Source organism: Mesoplodon mirus, assembly GCF_964341445.2.
Source record: "Mesoplodon mirus genome assembly, chromosome: 14".
In the NCBI taxonomy this organism is placed as follows: Eukaryota; Metazoa; Chordata; class Mammalia; order Artiodactyla; family Ziphiidae; genus Mesoplodon; species Mesoplodon mirus.
In genome coordinates, this window is record NC_138990.1 from 24957743 (window position 1) to 24985506 (window position 27764).

Here is a 27764-nt window from a genome sequence, read left to right on the forward strand (position 1 = left end):
ACTTTATATATCTATGTAATCTTTTGAAAGCCTTTGAAATATTGAGTTTAGCTTTATTAGGACGTTATCATCTCAGACACTACCACGTGATAACTATGGCCATTGTTTCTTTTTTTTTTTTTAACATCTTTTTTGGAGTATAATTGCTTTACAATGGTGTGTTAGTTTCTGCTGTATAACAAAGTGAATCAGCTATACATATAGATACATCCCCATATCTCCTCCCTCTGTCTCCCTCCCACCCTCCCTACCCCACCCCTCTAGGTGGACACCACTGTTTCTTAAACTAATTCTTATCTCTCTGTGGCCTGCATTTAACTGCTTCCTTTGTCTTAAGGAGACAAAGTCTGTCAGTTCTAGAAATCAAAACTGGTCTCTCTGGTCAGGTCATTAACCTTCTAATCCAAACTTCAAACTAAACTGATGATTTGAGCCCCAAACATTACCGTGGCCTGTGCCTCTTTTCTTGTTCCCCTGACCACAGGATTCAGACAGGGGACAGAGAGTATGGAGTGACAAGAACCATAACTTCCAACATAAGGAGACCCTTGACTTATACCACTTTACTTTTGCTCAAACTGAAGAGTGATCCTGGCTCAGAGCAGAACTACACATGCCACATTAGTCTGATCAGTGACTGTGAAAAATGGACTCCTCCCAAAGAAAATAAAAATTCAGTGTGTTTAGGTCTTAAACTGCACAGGATGATGTCTTATCATGACACTTGCACATAAGGCAACTTGTAGAGAGACGTCTGTGACCACCGGTCACTCAGCGACACGGCAGCAACATCCCCTTGACTTGTCAGCGTTCTCTTTCCAAACACCATATCCTTCTTTCTAAACAGTGAGAAAGCCCCTGAGAAAATTTCCTAAATGGAATAAAAGCATCAAATCACTCTTGATGAGCACAGATTTCTTTTAAATGTTTTTCTTTAATCTTACAAAAGATGAGGGATAGTATTAACTCATTTTAAAGAAATTTTGTTTAAATAGAACATTTGTAAACCAGATAACCAATTCTCCTTAGTTTATGCATGATAAACAGGATGGAAGTAACAACTGATTTTAACCTCCAGCTGGTCACTGCGCAGGTATTCCAATAGCAGGCCACACAAAGAACTAAACAGCACCATGGAGACTTGTTATTTCTCTGAGGTGCGTGTGTGCAGAGTTTCTGACTAACCCATTATTAATTCAGGCATCTCCCACACCTCAATAAAAACTCTCATGAGGACAAAAATGCAGGACACGCATGTTCTGTATACAAAAGAAAACCTGAAAACCTCCTCCCCTTTGGTAGAACATTCTGGGGCCATCAGATTCCTTCTCTCTGTGGGCAGGGGTCCCCTGTCTGTGTCATTCTCTCCAACTCAGCAGCAGTGGTGACACAGAACTATTTGTTGAGATGAAGTGAAAATGACACATTTCCAGCTAGCAGGGTAAATCTCATTACCTTATGGTCATCTACCTGTTTAGAGCAGTTTCCTATTTCATCACACAAGGAAAAACCACCACAGTAAAGGAAAGAGGTCCAAGGTCCAGCGCTCACAGCACCAGGGAGGCGGCCACTCTGCCCCAAGAGGTTCCCCGGAACTGTGGCTGATCACAGGCAGGGCCAGGTGAGGTGCGGAGGGCCTGGCACTTACACCTGGGGAGCCCGCAAACAATGGCAGCCTTCTGACTCCTGCTGCGCGAGCCAGGCGCAGGCTGAAGCCAAACCTTCTAACAAAGGTCCAGCATGTCCCCCACTGAAACAGACGGGAACGAAAAAAGATAGTGACTAATACTTGGCTTTTCAAATATTAGATATTTACAAATGAAGTGAATGATAATCGCTAAAATTAAAGACGAGAAGAGCCATTCTGTGAACTGAATCAACTGGGGCTAAACCTGAATCACAACCGCATTTGTGGAGAGTCCAGGGAGCTGGCTCCTCTTAACTTTTGACAGTTGTGGGATAACTAAGTGTTAATAGATGCGCAACAGCAAAAAAAATCCCAAAGACACCGTTTCTACCTCTCTCACCAAAGATGTACACTCCCCAGCAAAACTTCTGTAAAGCGTAAGGGGTGGTCCCGCTTCCAGGTGAGGTTCCGCGGCGTCACCGACACGCGTACTCACTTGCGACCCCGAGCCTGGTCCGTTCCGGCGCCCCTGGAGCTGCCGACACCTACCCAGGAAGAGGAGGGGCCCTCCCCGCTCGGCTCCGCCTCCCAGCGCAGGGACCGGTCTAGCGAGGTGCACACCTGAGACAGGTGAGGGAGCAGGTAAACACCCGCTTTTCCAGGGCAAAGCAGCTACTTTACACATATTCGCAGGACAAAAACAGCAGCTAAGGGAGGTGTGCGCTCGCCCTCACCGGTCCCAGGGCGGCTGCTGAAGCAGCCCATCTTCGACAACTGGGCAGCCCAGCGGCCGTCCTGCCGCAGAGCGGACCTTGCGCAGTGGTTCCGACCCGGGCACTGGGGGCGGGGGTCTCGGGGTACCAGGAGGTGCCCTTGCGGACCCCGCCCAGCCCCTGATCGCGGGCCTCACCTTCGGCCGCGCGGCCCAGGTGGCGGGCGCTCACCTGAATCCCAGGACTGACTCCCTACTCTCTGAGGACACTCGGGGACCCATCAGGCCCCGTCTCTCTGGCTTCAGTCTGTGGCCCCCAAAACCCCGGGGCTCGGGGCTACGCCCTCTCCTGCCCTCGGGTGGTGACTCCGCAGAGCCGCGTGACCCCAGCTCTCCCCCATTGGGCCCCTCCCCTTCCAGGTGGCTCTTGGTCCCGCCCCATCCCTCCCCTCCTCGAGCCCCAACCCCCGCCCTCGGGGTGGCTCTCGGCTCCGCCTCCCGCGGGCGGCTCTGGGGCCAGACTGCGCAAGCGCGAGACTGCACTCTCGCTCCGGGTGGGGCCGGGGCAGGACTACGCGGGCGCGCGGAGCGGGCCCCTCGCGATGCGCATGCGCCGCGCCAGAAACGTTCCGACGTGATTAGTGAGCGCCTCTATGAGTGCGGGAAGATGGCCGAACAGGTGACCAAGTCAGTGCTGTTCGTGTGTCTGGGTGAGACAGCGCCGATCTAGCCCCACTTTGACTTTCCTGGAGGGCTGGGGAGGGCTTCGTGCGCTCTGGGCTGCGCCGCTGGACCAGGAACGGTGATGCGGAGGAGGCCGGAGAGGGGAGACCCGAGGGTGGCATGGGGCGCCGCGCTCTCCGTCAGCGCGGCGCAGTTGCCTGGGCAGCTCTGCAGGCGGCGTGTCATTGACGTGCCCGGTTCTTTCTCCAAGCGGGGTCCTCTGTTCAGTCCTGTCTCCGAGTCGGATCCCCTGTCACCTGCTGAAGTCCTCTATGCAAGCCTCGACCTCTAGCTTCTGTACAGTCCTTTCTCCAAGCCCGGTTCCCTTCTCACCTGCAGCACCTGTACTCCAAGCCAGGGTTCCTGGCATTGCACTTGCCTAGAATCCCTTTTTCCCCTTCATCAGATAGACTCAAGGCCACTGGACTGATCTGTCCTTTAAGGGCCTCCTGATGCGCCGAAACCCATGACAACACTGGTTTGCTGGCATGTTTCCTCGGCGCATGCTCACAAATGGATCTGACCTAAAGGCAGGGGAAGTGCAAAGGTTTAGGATTTCTTGATTGTAAAAGCCAAACCAGGGAGACATGATTCCCTAGGTTGCTATGTAACAGCTCCATATGCCAATATTCCTCTACGTGAAAATGAAGGTATTTTTTATCTTTAATTCTTCAGGTACCTTCCAGCTCAGAATTATTTTCATTTTTAGGATTTCAACAGTTAGCCTCCCTTACTTAAAATAGAGCTCACTTTCCCTTTAGCTTTCAGGATTTTTCCTTTGATAGGGCACCTCAGTGCTTCCACCCCATCGCCTTAATTCCCCGGAGAGGAAGGCCTATATGGTCAATAGTCCAGTGACTTAAAACCTTCCGATGAGTCTGCATTTCCTTCCACTCCTCTTTAGGTGCACCCTTAAAGAAGACCACAGAAGTGTGCTCAGCGTTTCCCACTTTACCCCCTTTACCGTTTCCTACCCACACACCCTCTGGACTCCCTGTTCCCCAGCACTTCAGATGCTCAGTGTGCCTTCCATTGTGTGCTTCTTTCTGGGAACCCATTTTGCATTTTGCCTGGAAAGCCTTTCTAAAAGGTCAGACCCAAGTATTCCCTTCTTTACTTTTTCCAGATCCTCTAGGTAGAGGTAGTTGTTCCCATGACCCTTTATAGACACCTTTCCTCACACAAACTTTATTATAATTAACTTGATAGCCTCCTGAGATTATAGCTAGATTTAGCCCTCTTGAAGGCAATAACTGTCCCTTATTTTTCTTTGTATTTCCAGCTTTAAGACAAAATATGCACACTAGGTATTTGCAGAACTGAATTTCTATGAGGGGAAAAGTAAAAGGCCTCCTTGTTTCACTTTGACAGTAGGCATCATTTGATTTTTAAGCTCTCCGCTGAAGGCTGACTGACAGCTTCAACACATTTTTTTAAAGGGCAGTTCAGCTCAGGTTGGGCATCTCATATCATCAACAATCAAGTATTTGGTTAGGACAGTAAGGCAGGAAAGGGGGAGAGGAAGGGGAGTGCGACTGTAAGTAGGCTGTTCAGGGGAGGCCTTACCGAGAAGGTGACATTTGAGCAAAGACTTGAAGGAGATGAGGAAGCAAGTGTAGGGTATTTTGGAAAAGCACTCTGGACCCAGAGGAAGGCAGGTGAAAGATTTTGAAGTGAGGGTGCTGGCCATGTTCAAGAAACGGCCGGGAAGCTGAAGTTCTGGGCCTGGTGACCTAGTACCTTCTCAGTCAGACACTCCTCTGTACCTGAGGACCCAGAGATAATGTGACTGTTTTCTCAGTTCCCAGTGGATACATAAGTAGTACTGTTCTTGGTACATAGGGGAGAAGTTACTTCCTCACATACAGTGAGTGTTCTGGGGCAGGAGTCTGCAAACTCCTTATGTAAAGAGCCAGAGAACAAATATTTTGTGCTTTGTAGGCCATACCAAAGGTGTAGTGCAAAAGCAGCCCTAGCCAATACGTAAATGATTATGCTTGGCTGTAATTGTGTATGGACACTGGGATTTGAATTCTATGTAATATTCTCAAGATATTCTACTTCTGAGTATTTTTCAACTGTTTAAAAATGTAAAAAATTATTTTTAACATTGAGAACTATATACAAAGCTGGTGGGTCCTGAGCCCTAGTTTTCAGACCCACATTTAGGTTCTGTGGTGGACAGATCTGGTGAGACCGTGTGAGGACTTGGGCTCACTGAGCGAGTTAAGCCATTGGAGGATTTTGAGCAGAGGTGGGAAGTTTAAAAAGAAGCCTTCAGCTGTTGTGTTGAGATTGGACTGAGAAGGGGTGAGGGCCACAGGAGGGAGACCCACAGTTCAGAGAGAGTTTGTGTGTTGGACCAGAGCTTTGCCGGTGGAGGGGGTGAGACATGGAGTTCTGGGGTATTTGAGGTTGCTGTTTGCCATTTCACTTGGTAGTCTGTATGCAGGACAGTAACAACAGTACATTTCTGAAACAAAAGTTTTATTCCTTCAAAGCGTTTATTTGGACCTTTTTCAGACTGTAGTGCAGGGAAGTGCCAGATGTATACCATTGGGAAGGGTAATAGCAGAAAAGACCGGAACTCCTTATTTTGGCAAGATTATTAAGTGTTTAATGTTTTAAAGGTCGAAAGAATGTGTGCTGTTAATTGTGTCCCAGCCAACACAGTGGGAGATGAGAGAGAACATAGTGGTGTCAGATTACCTTTTTCCTACAATTAACCAGTATTTAAATACTCTTCATCCTTTAAAGACCAGCCCTAATTGTTCTTTCTTTTTTTCTCATAAGAAATTTTCTTATTCTTTATGCTTTTTAGAATCTTTTCCCGTGCTCCTGTAGTATATTGCTTGTCTATCAGCATTTGTTTTCTTGTTTTTATTACAGCTAATTCCGTATCTCCCATAAATACATTGCTTGGCACGTGGTAGAAATATTTTGAGGGAAGATTTTCTGTCTTTTATCTTCCCCTGTGTAGTAAGGAATTTGACCCAATTTAATGAGAGGTCTTGCCTCTGTCCTGGCTGCTGGGAGGTAACCTTCAAACCCCTCGGAATTCCCTCAGAGTGACAGGAGTGTTTTGTGATTCAGGGATGGCCCTACACAGCTTATGCTGAGGAGGTAACTCGGGGTGGAAGCTGCGAGCCACATGTGGGAGGGGAAGGGGCTGGACACTGAGTCCAACCACAGGCCAGAGATTCAATCCGTTAGGCTTATTTATGAAACCCCGATAAATCCTTGGCACTGGAGCTCTGGGAGGTGCCCTGGATTGGCAGTACGCTGAGTACTGTCACACATGGGTGCCGGGAATGTGACACGTCCCCAAGGACCAGAAAGTGTCCTATTTGGAACTCTTCCAGAATCTTTGCTGTGCTCTCTGACTTTGGCTGGTTCTGCTCTGTATCTTTTTGTGATAATAAAACTATAATCATAAGTATAGCATTTTCCTGAATTCTGCAATCCTTCTGGAGAAATATTGAACCTGGAAGGTTCAGCTGGTTTGAAGTGAGGGTGGCTCTGGGGCTCTGTGAACTTGTAGCTGCTGTAAGTTCTGGGCAGACTGGACAGCCTGGAGGACCATCCCTACCCCAGCTGGCTGACTTCTGGGCCCACAGCACTCAAGCAAGGGCTCCGCACAGGTCCTGCGGTAGAAGTCTGTGGAATTACTCTTAGGCCTAAATACATTTGCTTGTGTGTTTTATGAAACAATAGCCATCTTTATTATGTGCAGTACTTGAAAATACATATTTTAAACTCTATTCTGTTGTATTTCATTTTAAAATAGGCTGGTTGCGACCCACTTTGTTGATTTCACGACTCGCTTCTGGGTCAGTGATAGCAACCTGAAAAACGATGATGTTGCTCATAAGTGTTCTGATTTCTGATGTCTTTGTCATTTGTACTTTGAGTACTTGGACAGTTGGTGTGAAATCATTGAGCAGGGTTGGGTCAGCTGTTCCCCCAGGTTCTGCCATGTGCTGGCAGGACGGTCACCTCAGAGAAGAGCACCTTGCTTCCCTCAAACCAGGTGCTCACTCTCTGCCCCCTCCTTCTTTTTAAGGTAACATCTGTCGATCACCCATCGCAGAAGCAGTTTTCAGGAAACTTGTAACTGATCAAAACATTTCAGATATTGTAAGTACTCTTCACTACCTTAAAGAGGCCAACCTGAATGGCTTTGGGGCAGAAAATTGTGAAAAAAAATTCTTTTTTTCTCCTGCAGTGGAGGATAGACAGTGCAGCAACGTCCACGTATGAACTAGGAAACCCTCCTGATTATCGGGGGCAGGCTTGCATGAAGAGGCATGGTATCCCCATGAATCACGTTGCCCGGCAGGTACCGTACTTGACCTTGAAGGTGCACTTGTGTGTTTTGTGTTGCAGTGGGTCATTGACAGTGGCGCTGTTTCTGACTGGAACGTGGGCCGGTCGCCAGATCCAAGAGCTGTGAGCTGCCTAAGAAATCATGGCATTAACACAGCCCATAAAGCAAGACAGGTAGAAGAGACCTTGTTTAATTTCTAATACGTTGATCCCATAACCTGAGAGGTGGTGAGAGGCTTAACCAGACTTATGTGTAGTGAGTGTGTTTGAGTGTGTTTATTTAGGGTTGGCCTAACCAGCCACAATACACCCATTCTGGTTCCACAGTTCTGAAAGGTTTGCATGGTCTTTGAGTTGACTTATTAAAATGCATGGTTGACAAACGTAAAATAGATAGCTAGTGGGAAGCAGCCGCATAGCACAGGGAGATCAGCTCGGTGCTTTCTGACCACCTAGAGGGGTGGGATAGGGAGGGTGGGAGGAAGGGAGACGCAAGAGGGAAGAGGTATGGGAACATACGTATATGTATAACTGATTCACTTTGTTATAAAGCAGAAACTAACACACCATTGTAAAGCAATTATACTCCAATAAGATGTAAAAAAAAAAAAAAAAGTGGAAATGAGCTGGGACTAGAAAAAAAAAATGCATGGTTGAGAGAGCCCTGGCTAAGAGCTGGAAGACCTGAGTTGTCATCACCTTTTTTTTTATCTGTGAGGTCTTTAAACATTTAAGGCATAGTGACTTAGTCTGCTTCCATTACTAGGTGGTTGCTAGAATAAATTTCTGTTATAAATACAGAAACATATTGCCAACTGTGAAGTGCCTTAGAAATACAGGGTAATGCTGATATTATTATGGATGCATATCTTGCACACCAGTAGTACTTCTGGGTTTCGGTTCTGGAATGTGGCCCAGCAGAACGTCCTGCGAGGAGGATGGTGCCTTATCTGCTCTCCAGGGTGGAAGCCACCAGCTGCATGTGGCTTTTGCACTTTCGAGATATGGCCAGTGTGATGGAGGCTGAACTTTAAATTGTAACTCATTTAAGTAGCCACTTGGTCTGGAGGCCACGTTATTGGGCTACAGGGTTCTAGACTCCCGTGGAACCGCGGGAGGTGGGGTGCTGAGGTTTTCATGGCAGCATTCGTGGTGAGACGTCGGGGTCTGTAGGCGGCCCGTCCAGTCCCTCCCAGTCTAGGAGCTGCTGTGGGTGCTCGTGCTGGCACCTTCTGTAACCACGGGGACCAGCTGCTACAGAAACACGCTTCGTTTCTGACTAGCGTGTTGTTCTAAAGGGACTGCTATTTTTATCAATATGATTATTTTGTGGAGATTCAATTGGATTTTTTAAAAACCTCGCTAAAATCTGCTAACTTCCTTTTGTATCCATCCTAACAAAATGTAGTCTCTATAGGCCAGGAGAGGTCATGGCTTAGTGTCAGATGAGCTTTTGAGGCCTTCAAAGTGAGAAGCCAAATATTTTGAAAATCAGTTGTCAAATATATTGCATGTTTGTAAGTATGGATGGCAGTGGGAGAACTATAATTTAGTATTAGTGCTTGGATCAGAACTTTTTGCAAGACTGGATAAAGATTCCTTAGTCACTGTTATACTAAATTTTGTCTCTATTTAAAACTTTGCAGATTGCTTTGCCATATAACATCATATTTTAAACTTTGGTCGTTCTCAATTTTTATCAGTTACGGAAAGGAGTGGTTGGTAAACACATTTTGCAGGTCAAGAAACAGTTCTGGAGAGAAAATAAATGACTTATTGAAGGTTATGCAGCTGCAAAGTGGTAGAACTTGGATTTAATTACAGGTTTATTTGTTGAGGTGTGAGCCAGAAAATTCACAAAACAAAATTACTATAGAAACACTTTTAATATGTTAATAATGTCTCAGAAATTAGTAATACACACATTATTTTTGACTTAGATAACTGAGATCTGTGAACTAGTTTCTGGCTACATCAGTTGACTCTGCATGTTAACAATTTCCTATTTAAATTAACTATTTTAAGGACCCTTAAGTGGAATTTTCATTGGAGATTAAACATTTTTTATATCATTTGTCCATTCTGATCTCTTCAGGGTTTTGCATACCTTGCCAATTTCTACTTTCTGTTTTTTAAATAATGTAGATTTATTTTGAGTAGACCTTCAGAATTATGAGCAATCATACTTCCATGTTTTCTATTTTTAAGATCAGATTATTTTTCCTACACTAAGTTTATAATAAAAGTGGGTACAAATGAAATATTTTAAATACACATGCCTTAAAAAAACAAAGCTAGAAAGTTACTGCTTATGAAATTATTACCAGTTTTAGAAGTAGTACTTCCACATGATCTATTTTCTTTTTCTTTTTCTTGTTGCTTTTAAGAAAATTTTCTCAACAATGATTTTTTTAAAAATTTGGAAGTCCTAGTAGGATATGTCAGTATCACGTGAGATCTCTGTTACTTTTTAGCATTTTCTAATGTTTACAGATTTCCTCTTTAGTGAGTATCACAATTTGTATGAGAACTATTCTAATATTTCTGTTAAACCTGGGTTTTATAGACAAAATACATTAAGGGGTACTTTTTTCTTTTTAGCGCGTGTAATCATTTCTCTGGAGTATGTGAACTCTCACATCCGGTTAGTTCTGTGGGGATGTTTACTTTATCATACATTCTTTCCCTTTTCAGTAAACTTTATTTGACACATACACAGATGTCAGGGTGCTCAGTGCATCTTCCGGCACGACCAGTCCTACTCCCTCTACCCCAGAGGTCCCCACTCAAAATGCCGTCTACCTTTTTAACCTTATGGCGGCGGAATCCTATAGTGTGTATACTTCTGTCAGCATTTTCCTTTGTGAGATTCTCCGTACTGTTGCTCATAGCAAAGCTTTAGTCATCTTCATTTGTGGACTCAGTATCATTTTACAGTTAGGCTACAGTTTATTTATCACTTCCACTCTTGATGAGCACTAGGGTTGTTTCTAGTTTGGGGCTGAGCTCCACTGAATATTTTTGTATGTGTGCAGTTCCGTTGGATACACACCCTGCATCACACACTGTGTCAGGGGTGGATACACACCTGGCATCACACACTGTGTCAGGGTCGAGCAGCCTCATGAAACAAGTTGGCTAATGTTTTTTCCCTCTTCTGTTAAAAAACTTGTCAAACAATGATGGTATTTCTGCTTTAACTGTTTGGAAGGATTCATCTAATCCATTGTCTTCTTGTTGTTTCCTGCAGTTGCTGTCATTTTCTTCTGCTGTCTTTAGTTTTTCTTTGGTGTGTAGTTACCAGCAGTTTTATGTGGTCAGATTCACTTCCTGAATTTGTGTCTTGATGATTTTCATCAGTGCTGGAAGATTCTGGGCTGTCATCTTTGTATATTTTTCTTCCCCTCATTCTTCTGAGATTCAACCTAAATGTATTTTAAACATAAATTTCTTGTGCTTTTTCTACTTTCTCCATCCTTTTCACTCTGTTTTTCAGTCAGATTTTTCTACTGATCTGTTTTGTGACGTACAAATCTTTCTATGTTTTCAAACAGTCCATAAGCCTCTATTTATTGAATATTTAGTGTCTGTTACTTTATTTAATTCTTTAAGTTTTATTTGATCTTTTAAATTGATTCCAGCTCTCTGGTGAAATTCTACATCTTGCCCTATATTTTCTTGAACAATTCCGATCACAGTTATTTTAAATAAAGTCTAGTAACTAATACCTGGGTCATCTGTGAGTCTGCTTTTTTTTTCTTTTCCTCTTTGTTGTATTGCTTGGTATGCTTGCTAGTTTCGATTAAATGCTGAGCATGATGTATAAACAATGTAGAAGCTTTGGGTGAAGGACCTTCGCCCCCAGATGGCTCCGCTTCGGTAGGGCAGGGATTGGTTTGGAGCTGATTGGTTTCTGGACCTGCCTCGTGGGGCTTGGGCTGTGCTGGACGGGCCCCTCTCGGGTGAACTTCCAGGAGCCCCACCTGCTGGGGAGGCGTTCGGCACACAGGGCTGTTCCTGTTTGGCAGCTTCTGAAGTAGTTCTTCCTTCCTCACTGAGTCTGCTGCATGTGGCCTTCCACTTGTCCTCTTGGCTTCTTTCTCTGAATAGTTTAGGAACTTGGTAGATGCTCTGAGGAGAAAACGTGTGGGTACCAGCTTCACCTCCAGCATCTCCAGCCGGTGAGGTTGCCCACTGGCCCTTTGGTGCTTCTGCCTTCCATCAGCGGCCTTCTGCGCAGGCTTCTCGTGACCTGGGAGGCTGGATGGTTTGACCCACGCGATGCTGAGCACCCCTTTAATCCCCCATCGTGACAATCACGATGTCCTCAGACATTGCTAACAGCCCCTCCTGTGAGAGTCTAAAGCACAGTCCCCAAAGTGGGTTCCAGGGACCCCTAGGCCCGTGAGGTCAAAATGTGTGAGTCAGGGATCCATTCAAAGGGTCAGACTAACCATAACCAGTGAGCTTGGACAGAGTAGGAGAAGTTTGCTCATATGTTTTCATGTTCTGCATTTTGCAAATAACCTGTAAGGAACCACTGCTGATGAGCTTTGGGGTTGCATCAGAAAATATCCACAGTTACACAATGGCTGTTAAAATACTGCTTTTAAGCTACATACTTGTGTGAGGCTGGTTTTGCATATTTCAGCAGATCAAATGCAGAAGCACACAGGAGAACTGTCTGCCTTGAGTAAGCAGACATTAAAGAGATTTGCAAAAATGTAAAACAGTGCCACTCTCCTCCCTAAGTTTCAGTGTGGAAAGTAGAGCTGTTTTTCATTTATAAAATGTTATAATAACAGGTAAGGAATTTTTATTATTTTTAAGTGAATAATAAGTGTTATAAAAATTTCACTTTTAATAGCTTTGGTGAATATTGGTACAATAAATATAACCCTAAGTAACAAGTTGTTTAGCGGGAAGGCCTAAATAATTTTTAAGAGTTAAAAATTTCTGCATCCAGGAAGTTTGAGATCTCTCTTCCGAGCTCTAGCCAGGGCCCAGGGTCAGCAAGTCCTCTTGAGGGTGGGAGCAAGATGCCAGCTGCCCTTTGTGGCCAGTCAGCCCTCTCAGGTAGCCAGGCTTATCTGTAGCAGCAGAGGGCCCGCCAGTTTGCGTACCTGGTCCTGTGCACGTGGCTGGGATTTTGGCCTTTCTGAGCCTGGCTGTCATGGGAGCACGTTAATGATTGTGCAGAAGTGTTTAGTTTTCATGGGCGTTTTCTACTTTTTTTCTGGCAATAGGGTTGTTTTGCCACAAGCTATTTCATTTATAGCTGCAAGCGGAAATCCTTTACCATGCATTCTTTATAAGATGTTAATTATAGCTGTTCCTTTTCTTCCACAGTCATTTTAACATCTAAACATCATGTAGCTACATGTAGCTGTCAGTTACTAAGTCTTTCTTAGGATCTGCAATTGCAGTCATTCCAAAATTAAAAACAATGTTTAATATTTAATCTCAGGACATTTCTCAGACAACTAATTTGGGGAAATAACTTGTAATATTTGTTCTAATAGATTTTAAAACAAGCTAGTACCTTGGGAATGTTAGCAAAATTTGGTCCCAGTACTTTATTAATGTGCTACACTAAAAATTAATGCAAGTGCACACGAAGAGCCAAAATTTATTATTTTTAACAGAATAGTGAGTATATTTATGGTTCTTTTGCAGCGCTGATTATAGTAGAGTGTCACTACTCTGTTTAACCAGGTATTCAAAATCTTTGTAGTTTCATTGTGCCACTATATTTTAGAGGATTTTTTTAGTGATGAAGATGAGTATTGAAAGCATTCTTAGAAATTATTTCCATCCTTGATTACGGCATGTTTCCCTTCCTTCCTACCTGCCTACCATTTTTTAAATTGAAGTATAGTTAATTTACAGTGCTGTGTTAGTTTCAGGTGTACAGCAGAGTGATTCAGTTATATATATATATATTACATATATATATATATATTCTTTTTCCAATTCTTTTCCCTTATAGGTTATTAACATTGAATATAGTTGTTCCTTTCTTATTCTGTCATTACTTATACTAGTAAAAAATCATGAGAGTTTTTTGTTTATATTTTAGTGAGCTTATGCTTATGAATTATGTCAGAAAACAGTGCAAAGTTTAGGTTAGAATTAGTAAAAATATTGAGTGGCACTCTCTTCTGTGTCACGTCCAAGTTACGGATATTTAGTCAGAATAGAGAAGACCCAGAGATTCAGTTACTCATGTGTTTCTTTCTAGTGAGCCTGACCACCCTGCCCGAACTGTTATCTTCCTCTCTGCCATCTTCTCTGCTCTGTTTTCCTGTGAGGCGCTGTCGCTCCTGCGAGCTGCCCACCCTGCGTAGGAGGGAAGCCCCACGAGGGCAGCCATCAGTGCTGCGGTTGCTACATGTCACGGGGGCTGAGGATGAGTACGTGTCGAGTGAAAAATAGGGCTCAGATACGGGACAGTTTAATAAGTTAACTGAACTATACTTTGTTTCTAAGAAGTCGAAGATGAAGTATAAACTTTGCATCCACATATTATACTATTTTATGATTATTCTAGGGAACTGTATAAAATAAAGTTTATTTGCAATACAATTTTAGGAAATCAGGTTAACTGTTTTACTTTAAAGTACCTTAATTGATCTATAACTTAATTGGTGAGTAGCAGATTCAAGTATCGTTTTTTTTTTTTAAGGTTCTGTTTTGGATCCTCTAGGCTCGATTGGTCTAAACGTAAACATTATGTTCTCACTTCTCATTTACTTTTAGGTTACCAAAGAAGACTTTGCCACTTTTGATTATATGCTATGTATGGATGAAAGCAACCTGAGGTAATCGTATTTTTAAAGGGTATTTCTCTTCAACTCAGTTCAGTAATAGGCTAAGCAGATTGTTGTCCAAAATGACTTTTCTAGTACCTTAAACTTGTAATATATAATGATGGTCACAACATGTAGAAGTACTTATTTAGAATAGTAAGAAATCCAGAGAATAATTTAGAATTGAAGTCTCATAGATCTGTTTACACTGAGACACACCCTTTGATAAGGAAAAGTCTGATATATAAGGTGATGCTTTGTCTTGCAGGAGAATGAGTTTGTTATTGCTATAATGATTCACGGCCAGCATGGTGTTTTATTGTGTTTCTCATCTTATTCCCCCTTACAGCTGCCTCACAGCAACCCCCAAAAAAAGACTAACAAAAAAGAAGACGTTTTAGTTCATTTAAATTGTTGATTGCCTTAATCAATTTAAAAAACAAGAACTGTCAGATTAAGGTATTAGATAAAAATGGCTAAGCATGGTGCATATAATGTGCTGTGCACACCAAAGCGCTTCCTCTGAAGGTTTGCACTGTTGCTCCGCCTTATCAAAGAGGAATTCGAGGCACAGAGAGGTTACGTTACTTGCCCAAGTTCACAGATTCATTGGTGGGTGTGTTGGAATTTTAGCCTGTGCTCTGTGAGTCATGAGTCACACTCACCACCGTGCCCTATCGCCTCACATGTGCGTTTGACCTCAGGGGACATGGATCTGGGCAACAAGGAACCTGGTGTGGCATTTCTTCAGCCAGGCATTGGTAACCAATGATGAGAGCATTTTCCTGGGCCTCTCCTCGTGAAGTCAGAGGTGGGCTTACTTGTATTATGGGCTTCATGTATTAAAATTAAACCTAACAAACAATATGATACAACGTGACCACGCAAAGATAAATGAATATGATGTATTTTACAAATATAGAGGCAGACTCGGGCTAGGTGACCAAAGGGAATGTATGAGCAGACCATGCGCCAGTTGCAAGATGGGCACCGTGCTGCCTGTCACACAATAGGTCTTGCTGAGTGAGATGCCTCAGCAGTCCGCCTGCAGGGCCCTTGGTGTCTGCCCTCACCGAGAGGACAGAGATGAGCCTTCGGTGTGAGCACGGGACCACACTGTCTTGCTTCACTGCTAACCCGTAAATGTTGCATGTGTTTGATTAACAGAAACTCTTTCCTTTAGTCACTATTGTAGGGTGGACAGGTACGGACGCAACAGGCTTACCTAGGTTTTCGTTAATCACGAACTGCGTTAAAATACATAGATTGTCTATTTTTGTTTTTCACTTGTTAGTTTTGTTTCGTCCTCATTTTTCTCACTTATAGAATAGCTCATCCGTATCATCAACAGTGTCTTGTTAGAGAACTCTGTGTGGCACCCTATTAATGAAATGTCCAGACGTGGTTGGCACTTGGTGGTGCAGCCCGAGCCACCCCTGCTCCCACCTGCCCGTCACGTTTCAGCCTCGGTTGCTTCCTGGGGAGGGTCTGTGCTCTGAGGCCTCGCGGGTTTCCCGTTAGACTCTGTTGTCTCCCATAGAGATTTGGTAACCAAATGCGGGAACAGTCCACATGAAGCTCAGTGAGAAAGCTGAGGTGGGAGATGGGAGTGGAGCCCCCCTAGGCAGTGGAGTAGGTGCAAGGATGACCGTCAGGACACCTTAGCGTGGAACCTCCCGCCCTCTGGGACTTTGTTCTCATGGCTTTTTTGCGTTCCATTCTGTCACCTTGTCAGGAGAATGCTAATTATCGTCTGACTCAAAGCTGTACATTTTGTGTAAATCCCCTGCTGTTGCGAGCTCCCTTCCCTGAGAGACAGAGCCCCATGACTGCAGCCCCACGGAGGGCCGTACAGAGCTGCCAAGTGTTTGATTTCCTCTTTAAATCAGGTCACTTTGCTGGATTTTGATATGGATGCTTCATAAAACCCTAGCAGATGTCCCAGTTAACTTGAAACCATAGATTAGAAAACTTAAGTTCATGTTTCAATTTTACAGAGATTTGAATAGGAAAAGTAATCAAGTTAAAAACTGCAGAGCGAAAATTGAACTACTTGGGAGCTACGATCCACAGAAACAGTTCATCATTGAAGACCCTTATTATGTAAGTATGGTTCTCACTTCCATCCTGCGGTTCACGGGTAGGGATAATGTAAGACCAGCCTGTCTGTGGGCCCTGACGTCGGGAGTCGGAGGCAGGCTCCCAAAGGGCCTTTTCCTCACGCAGGCTTTGTTGCTCTTCCTTTTCCCTGTCTTTTCAGGGTAACGACGCTGACTTTGAGACCGTCTACCAACAGTGTGTGCGGTGCTGCAGAGCCTTCCTGGAGAAGGTTCGCTGACCCGGGTCCAGTCCTGCTGCGGCCCAGGCTTGTTCCCGCAGGCCTGCGTTCTCAGTCAGGTGTCACAGTGTCACCATTCCCTAGCCAAAGCCGCAGCCCTTTTTTCAGTTGACTCACTGTTTCTTACCTTAGAAAATAACTGTAGATGGAAATCAGTTGTTGCATTTGGTGGACGAATAAATAACAAATTTTGATTCAGACAGTTTATGGGGTTAGTGTTCTTAGACTAGTTGAACCTCCCGCTTTGCCCCAGTTACAAAAATAGTGGCACAAACAAAGTAGTAGAGCAGCAAAATAGAACATAATGAAGCAACACATCACTGTAAGGCTCGTCAGCATCGGAGCCCATTGGCACTTCCAAGAATCTGCACGACCTCTTCCCTCTGTGCGGACAGGGCCCCTGCCCTGCACTGCCTCCTGATGCCAGGGCCTGGTGTCCAGTGACGTTGGCGAGAAGTGTTCATACACACGCACAGTGCACACTTACGCATTTACAGGACAGGAAGGAGGAAGGTTTGTGTGACTAATCTTCAGCACCTTCACTCCTTAGTTTGTGTCTGTCTAGTTGATTTCATAAGGAAGTCAGCTTATGTGTTCCTGTTTGAACCACTTTGCCTCTGGAAATGTGATTATGTCTGGGAAGAAGGACACTTGTGTGCTGGTTTACCTTAGGGTCAGTGTGGGGACCACGTCTGCTTTTACATGCATGTGAGTAACCTGAATGTCAAATATAGATCAGCTTAAGTGGGAAAAAAATAATAAGTGGGAAAAAGTCATTTTATGTTGGAATGCATAAATATTGATATGTTAAGTATTCTTTTATCAGTGCTTAGATTATAGGCAAATATAGGTAATTTCTGTGCACTTGGAGATAACTGATCTAAAATTCTTATGAATATATGTCAGAAAAGATTGTTTTCAAATAAACTGGGGAAATTACAAAAGTACAACTAAGTACAAGTTTGGTGTCTGCCTGTTTTTTTACTGACAGGTGGAGAAGAATCAGAAAGCATTGCCTCCACTGTCCCTTTTGGATGCTGTGTGATGTGTGCCCGTCTGCTCCGTGCCGGGCAGCACCCTAAGCAGTGTAAGTGCCTAAGTAAGCACGTTGCTTCCACTTAAGTAATCTGTTCATGAAAGGAGCTGGCAGCCCTGCAGCCACAGTGGCCTTGCCTGCGCCCCCATCTTCAGTGGAGTGTGGGTTCTCCTCCTTGGGGCCAGCACCCCAAGGCAGACCCCTGTGGATGGCTAGATGAGGGACAGCTTTTCTCCACTCCTGGTCTTCACCCCAGTTCATCGTTGATGACCCGAAGTCCTGGGAGGACTCTGAGTCACAGATCAGTCTGAGTGACCGTGGCTCAGAAGCAGGGGGAGTTCAGAGGAACGGCTTCTAGTCCTCAGTATCACAGGGGTCCCAGATGGGGGACCTTCAGTCCTGAACTCACCCGGGCCTGAGGGATGAGCAAGGCATCTTTCCCACCAGGCCACCGGGGGTGGCAGACTCAGGGGCACTGGGGAGGCCACGGCAAGAAGACTGGCCAGGCGTGTGTGTGGCGGCCTGCGGGATTGCTCCATGAGGGCTTATCCTGAAACGTGGGAGGCTGGGTGGATTGAGAATTTGATAATGGTAGCTCTAAAGAATTGAGGGAAAAAGTCTACTTGCAACTAGGAAACAGGAAAGTAAAGCACTTCAGAAATTACAGCCTAGGGCCCTAATCGTTCAGCAATTGCTTAATACTCTCAAAGTCAGGGAATTTCTTATTTTCTGTTTCTTTATGTTGATAAATAAATCTCTATAGTTTGTTTTCTTTAATATTTACATATATGTCTTAAATACAGATCCTCAGACAAATCCTAGGACTCCTAAGTTGACTTTGTCCTTAGGCTGTATCCAGACTAGGGGTCATATGATCAGAAAACCTCATTGCTGAATTCACTTGTCTTAAAAATTAGATCCAGTCAGATTTATTCAAAATATGTCTACCTGTAAAAATCTGGAGCTTTTTGGAAGTCTTAAGGTCCCTCTTAGTTTAGCGTTTCCATTACAAGGTCATACAGGAAATACGGAGTTTAGTGTTTCCATTACAAAGTCATACAGGAAATATGGATGCAACCTTATTTGAAATACTCGCTACCAAAGCACGTACGTTAAGAAATATGTCACCGTCATATAGTGCCACTCTCTTTAAAAAATGCTGATGTCCCTTACAAGAATTCATAGCTTTCTCATTTTATTTATTTATGCCTTTTATATTCTGTGATATCCTGCCAGTATTTCAGTCTTTTCAAAAGATTTGTAAATCATGAATTCCCAACGATGAACTTGTTCAGAAGTAAAGAGTCACTTTGAAGACTTCATTATAACAAACACTTCATTTATTACTTGCATTTTATTTACAGTATTTACATATTGCACAGTATCTGGATACTATATTACATTTTACATTTATTATACAAAGGACAAATGAAATTAGCCTGAGCATGTGCACAGATTTACCCTCCAATGTCTCCACAACCGAAGTTCTTTTCTCTCTCTTTTTTTTTTTTAATTTTTCATGCAATTCCAAATGATACTCTGGGCATTTAATTGTAAAAGTAATAAAATATTAAATAATACCATATGCTATATGAAAATATAGTTTTAGATTCTGCTGATTCTGCTTATGCTTCTAAAGAAATATTTGTGACATCACCTAATCAGGAAAATGAGATATCTCTCTGCCATTTCACAGCATGACACATCAAATGTGGAGCATTCTCCTGTTTTCTAAAATGACCAGTGGCAAGCATTGCTGTCGGGCACACCCATTTACTGACTCTGTGTCCACAGACGGTGTCAGCATACGAAACTCAAGGTAAAGGAATTATGGAAGAGTCTGTCTGCAAAAATAAATCTCTGTTCATGGGGTGTGTCCAGAAGGCAGTGGGTTCTGTCCCGTTGGTCTCCAAGGCACTTCTCACGGTTCCTCGGCCGCTGCTGCTACACCGTGCTCTGCTCACTGCGAAACAAACACATTTGGTTTCAGAGAATGATTCACAGTTGCTTATTGATTCTGGAAGACCTATACATTAGATTACATGTAACATAATGTGTGCATAGATATGAGGAATTACAGCCTGAATGTTTCCCTGTGTGCCAAAATGTGTGTCTATTTTATTCTGGAAAGTAACTCAGTCCTCAGTCGTCATGGGCCTGCTGTGCTAAAGGGATGAAAATCATCACAAATGAAGAAAATGCTTGTTAGGATCTGAAGAACAGTGCTCAGTGTTGATGTGTCTGCCGTCAAGTCCTCAGTAGTTCAGTCCACACTGATTTTGGGGCAATCCTGGGTTGCTCAGATTAGGCTGCATTTTGTAGAATGAGCTGGATACTTGTTACTCAAAACTCCGTTTCTCTGAAAATATTCCAGGGCTCAGGCTTTTAACTTACTGGAGCAGCAGGTCCAGGTAATGAAGGGGTGTGTTTGAGAGGCTCTCTTGCTGTGTGAGAGGATGGCTGGGAAGCTACAGCTTCTCTTTGGCTCGAGGAGATCAGGTCATGAGTTTCAGCAAGAAGGAGCAAAGGGCTCGGGCTCGGGCTCTGCTCTGAGACCACAAGTGTGGAGGGTCCCTGTGCTCGGACCCCTCTAAAGACCCACTTCTTTCAGACTTAGCCTTTAAGAAGTTGAGGCTCTGGTCTGGAGTAGGAAGAGGAGTCTTACTCTGCAGCTTTTCCTGACATCTTCATGTGTTAGGGCAGCAGAAGAAAGGTATGTGGACGCAGCTTGCGCCACTTAAGGAAAACCTGCTGCTAACGCAGGATGTGTGCTCTGCCCTCTGGGATGTCAGGGTACACAGAAACCCTTGACTGTCTGCGTCGTCACCAACCAGTTACGACTTTGCTACTGCGATTTAGAACTTCGGGAGTTGGAAGCAATTAATCTTTTAAAATGTTATGAAATTATTTTAGCAGAACTATCTGTATTTTAAACTACCCACTTCTTGACAAAAGTGAACACGGTTACTGACGGTGGTGACCAGTGTGACGTGGGTCTCTGTGTTGTGTTGGGAAAGCCCTGGCGTGCCCGTCCTGAGACAGCGCAGAGGCAGGCCCATGCTCGGGAGCAGTTCCACGGAAGTGTAGGCTCCTGGGTACCATTACTCTGGGCTTTTCGCTCCGGGGAGCTGTCTCTGCAGGAGAGCAGTCTTTGGGGAACGACTGTGGGGAAGCACGGGGTTAGCTCGCAGGCACAGAGACAGGAAGCCTGTGGCCTGAGCGGTTGTTCCGGTGGATGTGGACACTGGGCATCTGGTCTCCCACTTGTGAGTAGATGGCAGTTGTTTTCCAAGGATGTGCCTGGTTCATCTTTGGAAACAGTGATGCTTTAACTATAAAGAAATGCTTAATAAAAGCAACATTCTCATCTCCCCGGGCAGGTACTTTGGGAGACTTACAAGAATCCATTCATTGCTTTAAAAATAAGAAGTTTTCTGTTTGCCACGTGGGCAGTGGAAGAGAAACTGGACAGCATTCAGATGAGAAGTGAAGGTGGAGGAATTTCTCAGCTTTGGCATTAAAAACTGTGCTTTCACTTCCCCCACATAGAAAGTGTTATACAAGTTTCAGTGAGCTTGTGGGAGATGTGGGATGATACCCTCCCCTAACCACTTGTTTCACTGAACCCCCATTTGCGAGTGGGACTTCTGATGGGAAGAAGCAGCGCTAAGGACGCAGCTCAGGGCAGCACCCACTGCCCGGCTGACCCCGAGCGTCTGTGCAGACATTGTTGAGCGCAGCCTTCGCCACGGTAAGCACCCCTCCTCCACTTACAGGAGACGAAGGGGCAGCCATCTGACTGCAAGGCAGACCCGGCATCTGGCTGTGCCTATAGCACCCAGGACACACGGCTAGTCTCCAGTTGTGAAGTTATAGTTTGTGGCTGGAATCGATGGCATTTGTCTCAGGAAAATAAAACCTTTCAGCCCATCCCTTGACTCTTGCTGACAGCGTTGTGTGTTACATGTCAGCCCTCAAGAGCCCAAGGTAAAAAGTGTAGCTCATAAACTCAATGTGTATTTATATTTAGGCTTTGAAAAAATAACTTTGATAGAAACATTTAAAGAGGATACCTATTCTTAGCTATTCTTTATAAGTGTATTGGTATAATGACAGAATTCAATGCAAACATTTGCCAGATATGTCGCTAAAATTTGCATGGACGTGGTTAGTCATATACTCGTTTATGAATGTTTGAATGAAAGCCTAGAAGTGGGTGGGCAGATACACACCATGTCACGCACCGAAGTCAGTAGCCAGTGGGCTGTGTGCAGGTTAACGTGCGCTCGGCCAGCGTGTCCTCCTGCGACCAGGTCTCAGGGGCTGCCTGGGGGGCTGTGTGTTTACCGCTGGCCACAGTATCTAGAGCTATTTTGAGTGTTCTGTCAACCTTGCTCAGAGTAAGTCTACTTTACCCGAAGAATGACTGTCTCTAAACTCCCATGAATTTTTCATGTCCCAAATGCATCCAGTCTTTGGTGTGTGGGCCACAGCGACGGGGCTGTCAGCTTACCTTATCCCTCCATGCACATCGGACTGACAGCCAGCCGAGTAAGAAGCCGGGCGCATCTCTTATAGTCTACAAGGGAAATAAATCACAGACCCTCGTCAGCTACCTCAACGACTTAAATGAATAGCATTCATTTTAAACAAGCATAGCAACTGCTAAAGCCATTCATTCCTTTAAATATTCTGAATTCCTTGGAAACAATACATAGACTGTCATCTGCAATCGTGGCTCGAAGTTGTTGATTTAATAATTTATGGTGCCTCGGGGCCTTTAGCATCACGTGACAGAAGTTAAATGATGTAACTGGGAGGCTGTGGGAAGTGGGGATGCAGAGTCTCCCACGCGGCTGCTCTCTGCCTGTTTTCTTCTCGCAGTAGCTGCTGGGCTCATTAAAACAGCTTTCGTTTTGCTTCCTAGAGTTCGGTCTTCCCGTGCCCCGTGTTACTTAACTTCTAGGTCACGTGCAGGCCGAGTCCCCTCTTGAGTTAATCATAACACAAAGACTTCCGCACAGAAATTCTGAAGACAGTGGGTCAACAGCCAAGTACCAGAGCAAAAAAACCTGGCTGGACAATGGAGGGAAGCAAGAGCTGATTTCTGAGCGCAGACTGGTTTTCCTAGGTGTCTCATATGGTTTCCTATTTCATTAGTCTCATAGGTGCTGCCTCAGAGGACACAGCAATCACGCCCATGAAGGGATTCCTCAATATGAAGTTCACTTCTCAAGAGTCACAAAATCCTACTTAAAGATGGAAGAATTCATACTCTTAGCTGAAATTCTGAGTGAATGAGTAAATTGACAGCAATAAATATGCCCAGCATGTTTGTCAGGCAAGCACCTAAGTCTTCTAAAAACACACCCGCTAAATATCTGGAGGACGTAATAGTTTGGGCTCAAAGGAAAAAATTATCTGACAGCTGGAAGCAGGGTCATCAGGATTCCTGGCTTTTCTGCTCTTCTTCAGATGGGCCATGTGTTTTAGGATGTGGTTTTCCTAAAGAGACCACACGTGGAAGCAGCGGACTGTAGGAGCTCAAAGGAGATACTGGCATTTGCCACACACCCTGAGATCCTGAGGGCGACCATGACCCCACTGGGCCACATGTTCTCCACCCTGATGTCCACCTGGGGTCCCCTTAAGGTGCAGACTTTGCTCAGCAGGTGTGGTGGACTCAAAAGTCCTGCTCTTCCCAGGAGCTCACCCCAGGACCACACCTTGAGTGAGAAGGTCTGTGGTTCCTTCTGTCTAACGGCCAGGATTCTGGGAACTGTCGTATGCAGCCTTGAGCAGCACAGAAGTGGCCAGGTTGGCTCTGCAGCTCTTTATGGGCTGAGAGAGGTGGGACCCACACAGCAGCCACTTGTCCAGGGCACAGATCTGCTTCCAGGCCCAGGGGCATTTCTGACCGGTCCTGGGCCCACCACCTCACCTTACGGGTGACTAGGAGCTTGGTGGCGGCCCACTCAGCAAAGGAGGCAGCAATGTGGGTGGCACCTGCGGCGTCTGCGATGGGGCACACGCAGCCTAAGTGCCTTGTCTGTCTCCTTGCCCGTGAATGAAAGGATTCAAGCAATGACCCTAAGGGTCACTTTCAAATTTAGAATCTATGATTCTATTATTGTAAAACAAGATTTAACATAAAAATATATACACATTGAAACAAAAAGAAGGTTCTCTGACCCCTAGAAGCAGGTTAGTAATTCTCAAACAGAAGGTGATTCCATTTCAGAGGAAGGAAAGAGGGAGGTGAGGTGTCCCAGGTCCACGTGGCCTGGATGAGAGGGTGAGACTGGAGCATGGAGCTTCTGGGACACGGTGCCACCCGTTGACTCATGCCACTGTCCCCGTGGTAGCTTTGACCGGGACCACCCCAGCTCCCTCCTGAAGGGGCTCCCTGTCTGCCTGCCATGTTTGCGGACGTGCGAGACAAGGAGCTCCATAAAGGGATGCTGCTGCCTGCACAGAGCAGCTTCCCCTTCATGGAAAGGGGGTTATTGTTTTGAGCAGGACAGGCAGGTCTGGTTTGCTGCCCCTTGGGACAGTCCTGAAAGCAGCTCCTAAGAGACCTGGCTTATTTGTACAACTGCCCTCCTGTGAGCCTTAAATGGAAGGAAATTTGTGATCCCTACACACAAAAAAAATTGGTGTAGGGCTCTAGCAGATGTCACTCTAGCTAATAAGTTACTTGTCAGCACTCTCTGTTTTGTGAAGAGCACAGGAAGCACTTTTGAGGGAAAATGAAGTGCACTTTGTTGTGTATAAACCAGAAAGTTACAGCTGAGAGCCAGACAGAAAAGGGCACCTGCATGTCTGAATTAGTGATGAAGCCAAGCAGAAGAGCAGGATTTTGAAATAGCAGTAAAATTCCTGGGTGATGGGGTTATAATTACCGGTGGAAACAAAAAGTCTCTGGCCAGGGCAGTGGGGATGGCCCAGGGCCAACCATAGTTACCGTACACCCTGCAGTGGTCATTTTAGCAACTCATTTGAAACATTTGTTCCACTGTCAGAGTTGAGTGGATACAAGGACTGGCATCAGACCAGAATTCGGCAAAGTGCGTGGAAGAGGCCAGCCCCTTCCAAGAGCCGATTCATTCCAATGACTGTAAACCATGTTCCACTAGCTGCTGCCTGCGGTTATCTTCTTAAGCGGTCTACTCACCCCAGCCCCTGTCTGCATAGTCAGCAGGGAGTAATATTAGCAAACCTGGGTTACAGAAGGCAGGGGCCTGTTCACCTAGGTGGAGGGGCCTGAAGTCTCGTCTACACTGTACTGGCATTTCTAAAGCGAGTTGGATGCGGTCACTTACAGGTGGGGATGGTGCAGTCTCGGGTGTTGTGGTAAAGTCTGTGGAAGTGTTTGCTGCACTTTGGGCTGAAATAAAGAGGACCTGGAACGTGGAAGAAGAAACAGATTGTGAGGGCTGCGGGATGCCAGGAGCTGGGGAGCGGCGAAGTAATGCGTGGAAAGCTTACCTGTAAGATGTTTCAGAAACTTGTCTTTCATCCTTAGATCTCGAGGAACAATTTCTGTTTGAGGGAAAGTAAGTTGATTATTAAATTGCCTGAAAGAAGCATGTTTTCATGTGATCCGAAGTGAATGTTTAAAGTTACCGGAAATTCTGCCCTGAACACAGCAGCCCCACGATTGCAGTACGTGACAATGTGAAGACGGGTGATAGGGCACATTTTCCTCAAATCATATTAACTGTCCTCCAAACTCCGGTATTAATGTCCAGTCTCCACCACTAGGATAGAGGCAGGGACTGTAAAGTTATAGGAAAAGAAAGGTAGGTGTGTGTGTGTGTGTGTGTGTGTGTGTGTGTGACAGTTATCTTCCAGTGAATAAATCACTTGTAGACACTTTCATCTTGAAGAGCTTGGGAATCAAATTCAACAACCTCGGGCTTCCCTGGTGGCGCAGTGGTTGGGAGTTCGCCTGCCGATGCAGGGGACGCGGGTTCGTGCTCCGGTCGGGGAAGATCCCACGTGCCACGGAGCAGCTGGGCCCGTGAGCCATGGCCGCTGAGCCTGCGCGTCCGGAGCCTGTGCTCCGCAACGGGAGAGGCCACAACAGTGAGAGAGGCCCGCGTACCAAAAAAAAAAAAAAAAAAAAAAAAAAATTCAACAACCTCTCAGAGTTCTAGGAAGAAAACCTGATCTCATACTTCAAACAAAAAATTTGCTTTAGGTATATATTCTTCTAGGTATATATTTAGAAAAAGGGGTAGTTGCTGTCAAAACCACTTGTTATGAAGGCTGGTGTGAATGCATGGAAACAGACATTAACCTGGTTGGATGAGATAAAGGTACAATTCCCAGGGGAAGACTGTACCGGCACAGCACCTAGTTAGTGTTGGTAACTAACCTGACTGACATCCTTTCTGACTTCAGCCTTATTATTATTTTTTTTTTCAGTCATCTGGATTCATGTTCACTCACCTGTTCTGCACTAGAAATGCGATGGCACGTGGTCACACCACCACCAATTCTCATCTGAAGAGGGAGCATTTCCATAAGAATCTTACTTGCAAGGCTTAGACATCTCCTAAATGTCAGTCTTCATTTACAACTAACTTTAGTCAGTCTATAGAAAACTGACCTTATCATATTTGACCTAATTGTGTCATGAAAGCATTAAAAGCTTGCATGCTTTCCTTGGTAATTTCCCAAGGGGCAGCCACGCTGGGAAAGCTCTGCCATGGGGGGTGGGGGGGAATGGGAATTTCTGGCTCAGTTGAAACTGCTTTGCTGAAAATATTTCCATTTCCAAAATAACAGATGACAGTTCTATGCTGAAATGACTGACCAAGTAACAACTCACACGTCTTAGAAGTGGATGAGGGATAGTTACGTTATCTGCCAGGCATCGTTCATGGAATTCCTATTTCCTTCTCTAAAAAAAATATTTCCCAGTTTTTTTAACAGTCAAAATGTATTTGTATTTTAAAAATACGTATGTGTTCTCAAAGACAGTTCTATTTCCAAGCAAGTACTAGTTCTTCTAGCGTCTCCTGAGACAGGACAGGCGGACCTGCCGTCAACACCGCACACACCCGGGAGGCCTTGGGGAGCGGTCCACTCCGCCTACACAGCCACGCGGCGGGGACACTCACCCACTCTCTGCTCCTCCGGGTAAGCCCCGTAGTCCGAGACCTCCCTGCGGCCCGGGGTGTAGTCCTGCCGGCCCGAGAGCTGCAGCCTCTTGGACTCCCCCGAGTGGTACTTCCTGAGCTCCTGGACGATCTCCACGATGAGCTGCAGCAGCGTCTGCCTGTCCGCGGCCTCCCGGGTCTCCGCGACCCCCCGGCCGGGCCCCGCCGCCCCCAGCACGAGCAGCAGCCCCAGGAGGAGGGGGCGCCCTGGTCCGCGCATCCTGCGCTCGGCCAGGCTGGGCGGATCCGACGCGCTCCCGGAGCTCGGCTCACTGCAGGGACAGGGGTGCGGGGAGACCCGGACAGCCAGTCGGCGGGGGGAGCGGGGAGGGCGGGAGAGGCCACTCCCCTCGGTCCGCGCGCCCCGGCCCTGCGGACCCAGAGAATGCCCGCCAACCCAGTTGGAGGGACGCGCCGCGCCGTCCCAGGCCTGGAGGGCGGGCGGGGGCCCGGCAGCGAGAGGCTGGGCCGCGGTCTCCACGAGGACTCGCCCTCCCCGAGGTCCCACGCGCTGATGCTGAGAGTAAGCCTTAGGGTGCGCCCGCTCTCCGCGCGCGGGCGGCACGGGCCCTGGCCGCCTTGCGCCCGCGTCCCGCCCCCGCCGCCGGCCTCCGAACTTTCCTGGAAATGGCGCATCGCCGGCGCCCCGCGGCTCAACGCGTCGCCACAACTTTCCGTCCCCTTTACACGCCGAGCGGGGCGGCGGCGGCCGCTCGGAGGGTCGGGCCCACACCCATCTCCCTCGGGGAGCGGCCGCGCTCAAGTTTCCAGCAGCGCCTTTGTGTGGCGGTCGCCCCCTCCCCCCGCTGTCCCCGATCCCCACCGAGGAGCTCCCGCGCCGGGACCCTCGCCCCGGCCGCCCGCTGGGCCAGGTTCTGGAAAACCCTTGGCTCCCGGGGAAGGGGCCCGGCCCACACCTGCCCGGCGCCGCCCGCGGGGCCACCTGCGCGCAGGAGCCTGGCCGGGTTACCTGTCCCCGCGCCCCGGAGCCGCGGGCGTCCTCTGGCGTCTGTCCGGGCGTCTGTC

The 27764-nt window shown here is 46.1% G+C and overlaps 3 protein-coding genes across 9 annotated transcripts in view; 1 reads left to right on the forward strand and 2 right to left on the reverse strand.

The window, feature by feature from the left end:
- Positions 1-2731, reverse strand: part of SH3YL1 (SH3 and SYLF domain containing 1) — a 42194-nt gene extending 39463 nt beyond the window's left edge. The window contains exons 1-2 of one of the 3 annotated variants that reach the window (XM_082641812.1): positions 2572-2731; positions 2124-2248 (exon numbers count right to left, since the gene is read on the reverse strand). In XM_082641812.1, the coding sequence (XP_082497938.1) occupies position 2124 (1 nt within the window). In that variant the 5' untranslated portion in view covers positions 2125-2248; positions 2572-2731. Of the gene's footprint in view, positions 1-2123; positions 2471-2571 lie in introns of those variants that run through there. The other 2 variants (XM_082641811.1, XM_082641813.1) reach the window with 2 other exon arrangements.
- Positions 2732-2902: 171 nt separating this feature from the next.
- On the forward strand, positions 2903-19667 carry ACP1 (acid phosphatase 1). Of its 4 annotated transcripts, none has more exons than XM_082642043.1 (8): positions 2903-3049; positions 7126-7199; positions 7449-7562; positions 14148-14209; positions 16195-16300; positions 16458-16526; positions 17527-17622; positions 19268-19667. In XM_082642043.1, the coding sequence occupies exons 1-7, from the start codon at positions 3007-3009 to the stop codon at positions 17578-17580; spliced, it is 522 nt and encodes a 173-aa protein (XP_082498169.1). In that variant the 5' UTR covers positions 2903-3006; the 3' UTR covers positions 17581-17622; positions 19268-19667. The 4 variants fall into 4 exon arrangements, with proteins under 4 accessions (XP_082498169.1, XP_082498171.1, XP_082498168.1 ...); XM_082642042.1 differs by lacking the exon at positions 7449-7562 and adding an exon at positions 7288-7401 and having other exon boundaries at positions 2910-3049; XM_082642044.1 differs by lacking the exons at positions 7449-7562; positions 17527-17622; positions 19268-19667 and adding an exon at positions 7288-7401 and having other exon boundaries at positions 2914-3049; positions 16458-16740.
- Positions 19417-27001, reverse strand: ALKAL2 (ALK and LTK ligand 2). Of its 2 annotated transcripts, XM_082642047.1 has the most exons (5): positions 26700-26980; positions 25060-25113; positions 24894-24974; positions 22085-22150; positions 19417-19534 (listed from the first exon to the last, which is right to left on the reverse strand). In XM_082642047.1, exons 1-4 carry the CDS (start codon positions 26956-26958, stop codon positions 22086-22088), a joined length of 459 nt encoding a protein of 152 aa, XP_082498173.1. In that variant the 5' UTR covers positions 26959-26980; the 3' UTR covers positions 19417-19534; position 22085. The 2 variants fall into 2 exon arrangements, with proteins under 2 accessions (XP_082498173.1, XP_082498172.1); XM_082642046.1 differs by lacking the exon at positions 24894-24974 and having other exon boundaries at positions 26700-27001.
- Positions 27002-27764: the final 763 nt, after the last annotated feature.

Coding starts and splice junctions, on each gene's coding strand:
- ACP1 (XM_082642043.1), top strand. CDS start 3,007: ATGGCCGAACAGGTGACCAAGTCAGTGCTGTTCGTGTGTCTGG. Junction 14,210..16,194: donor ATGGATGAAAGCAACCTGAG/GTAATCGTATTT, acceptor TCAATTTTACAG/AGATTTGAATAGGAAAAGTA. Junction 16,527..17,526: donor GCAGAGCCTTCCTGGAGAAG/GTTCGCTGACCC, acceptor TTTTACTGACAG/GTGGAGAAGAATCAGAAAGC.
- ALKAL2 (XM_082642047.1), bottom strand. CDS start 26,958: ATGCGCGGACCAGGGCGCCCCCTCCTCCTGGGGCTGCTGCTCGTGCTG. Junction 25,114..26,699: donor CCCGGAGGAGCAGAGAGTGG/GTGAGTGTCCCC, acceptor TCCCTCAAACAG/AAATTGTTCCTCGAGATCTA. Junction 22,151..24,893: donor AGACTGCACCATCCCCACCT/GTAAGTGACCGC, acceptor TTTCCCTTGTAG/ACTATAAGAGATGCGCCCGG.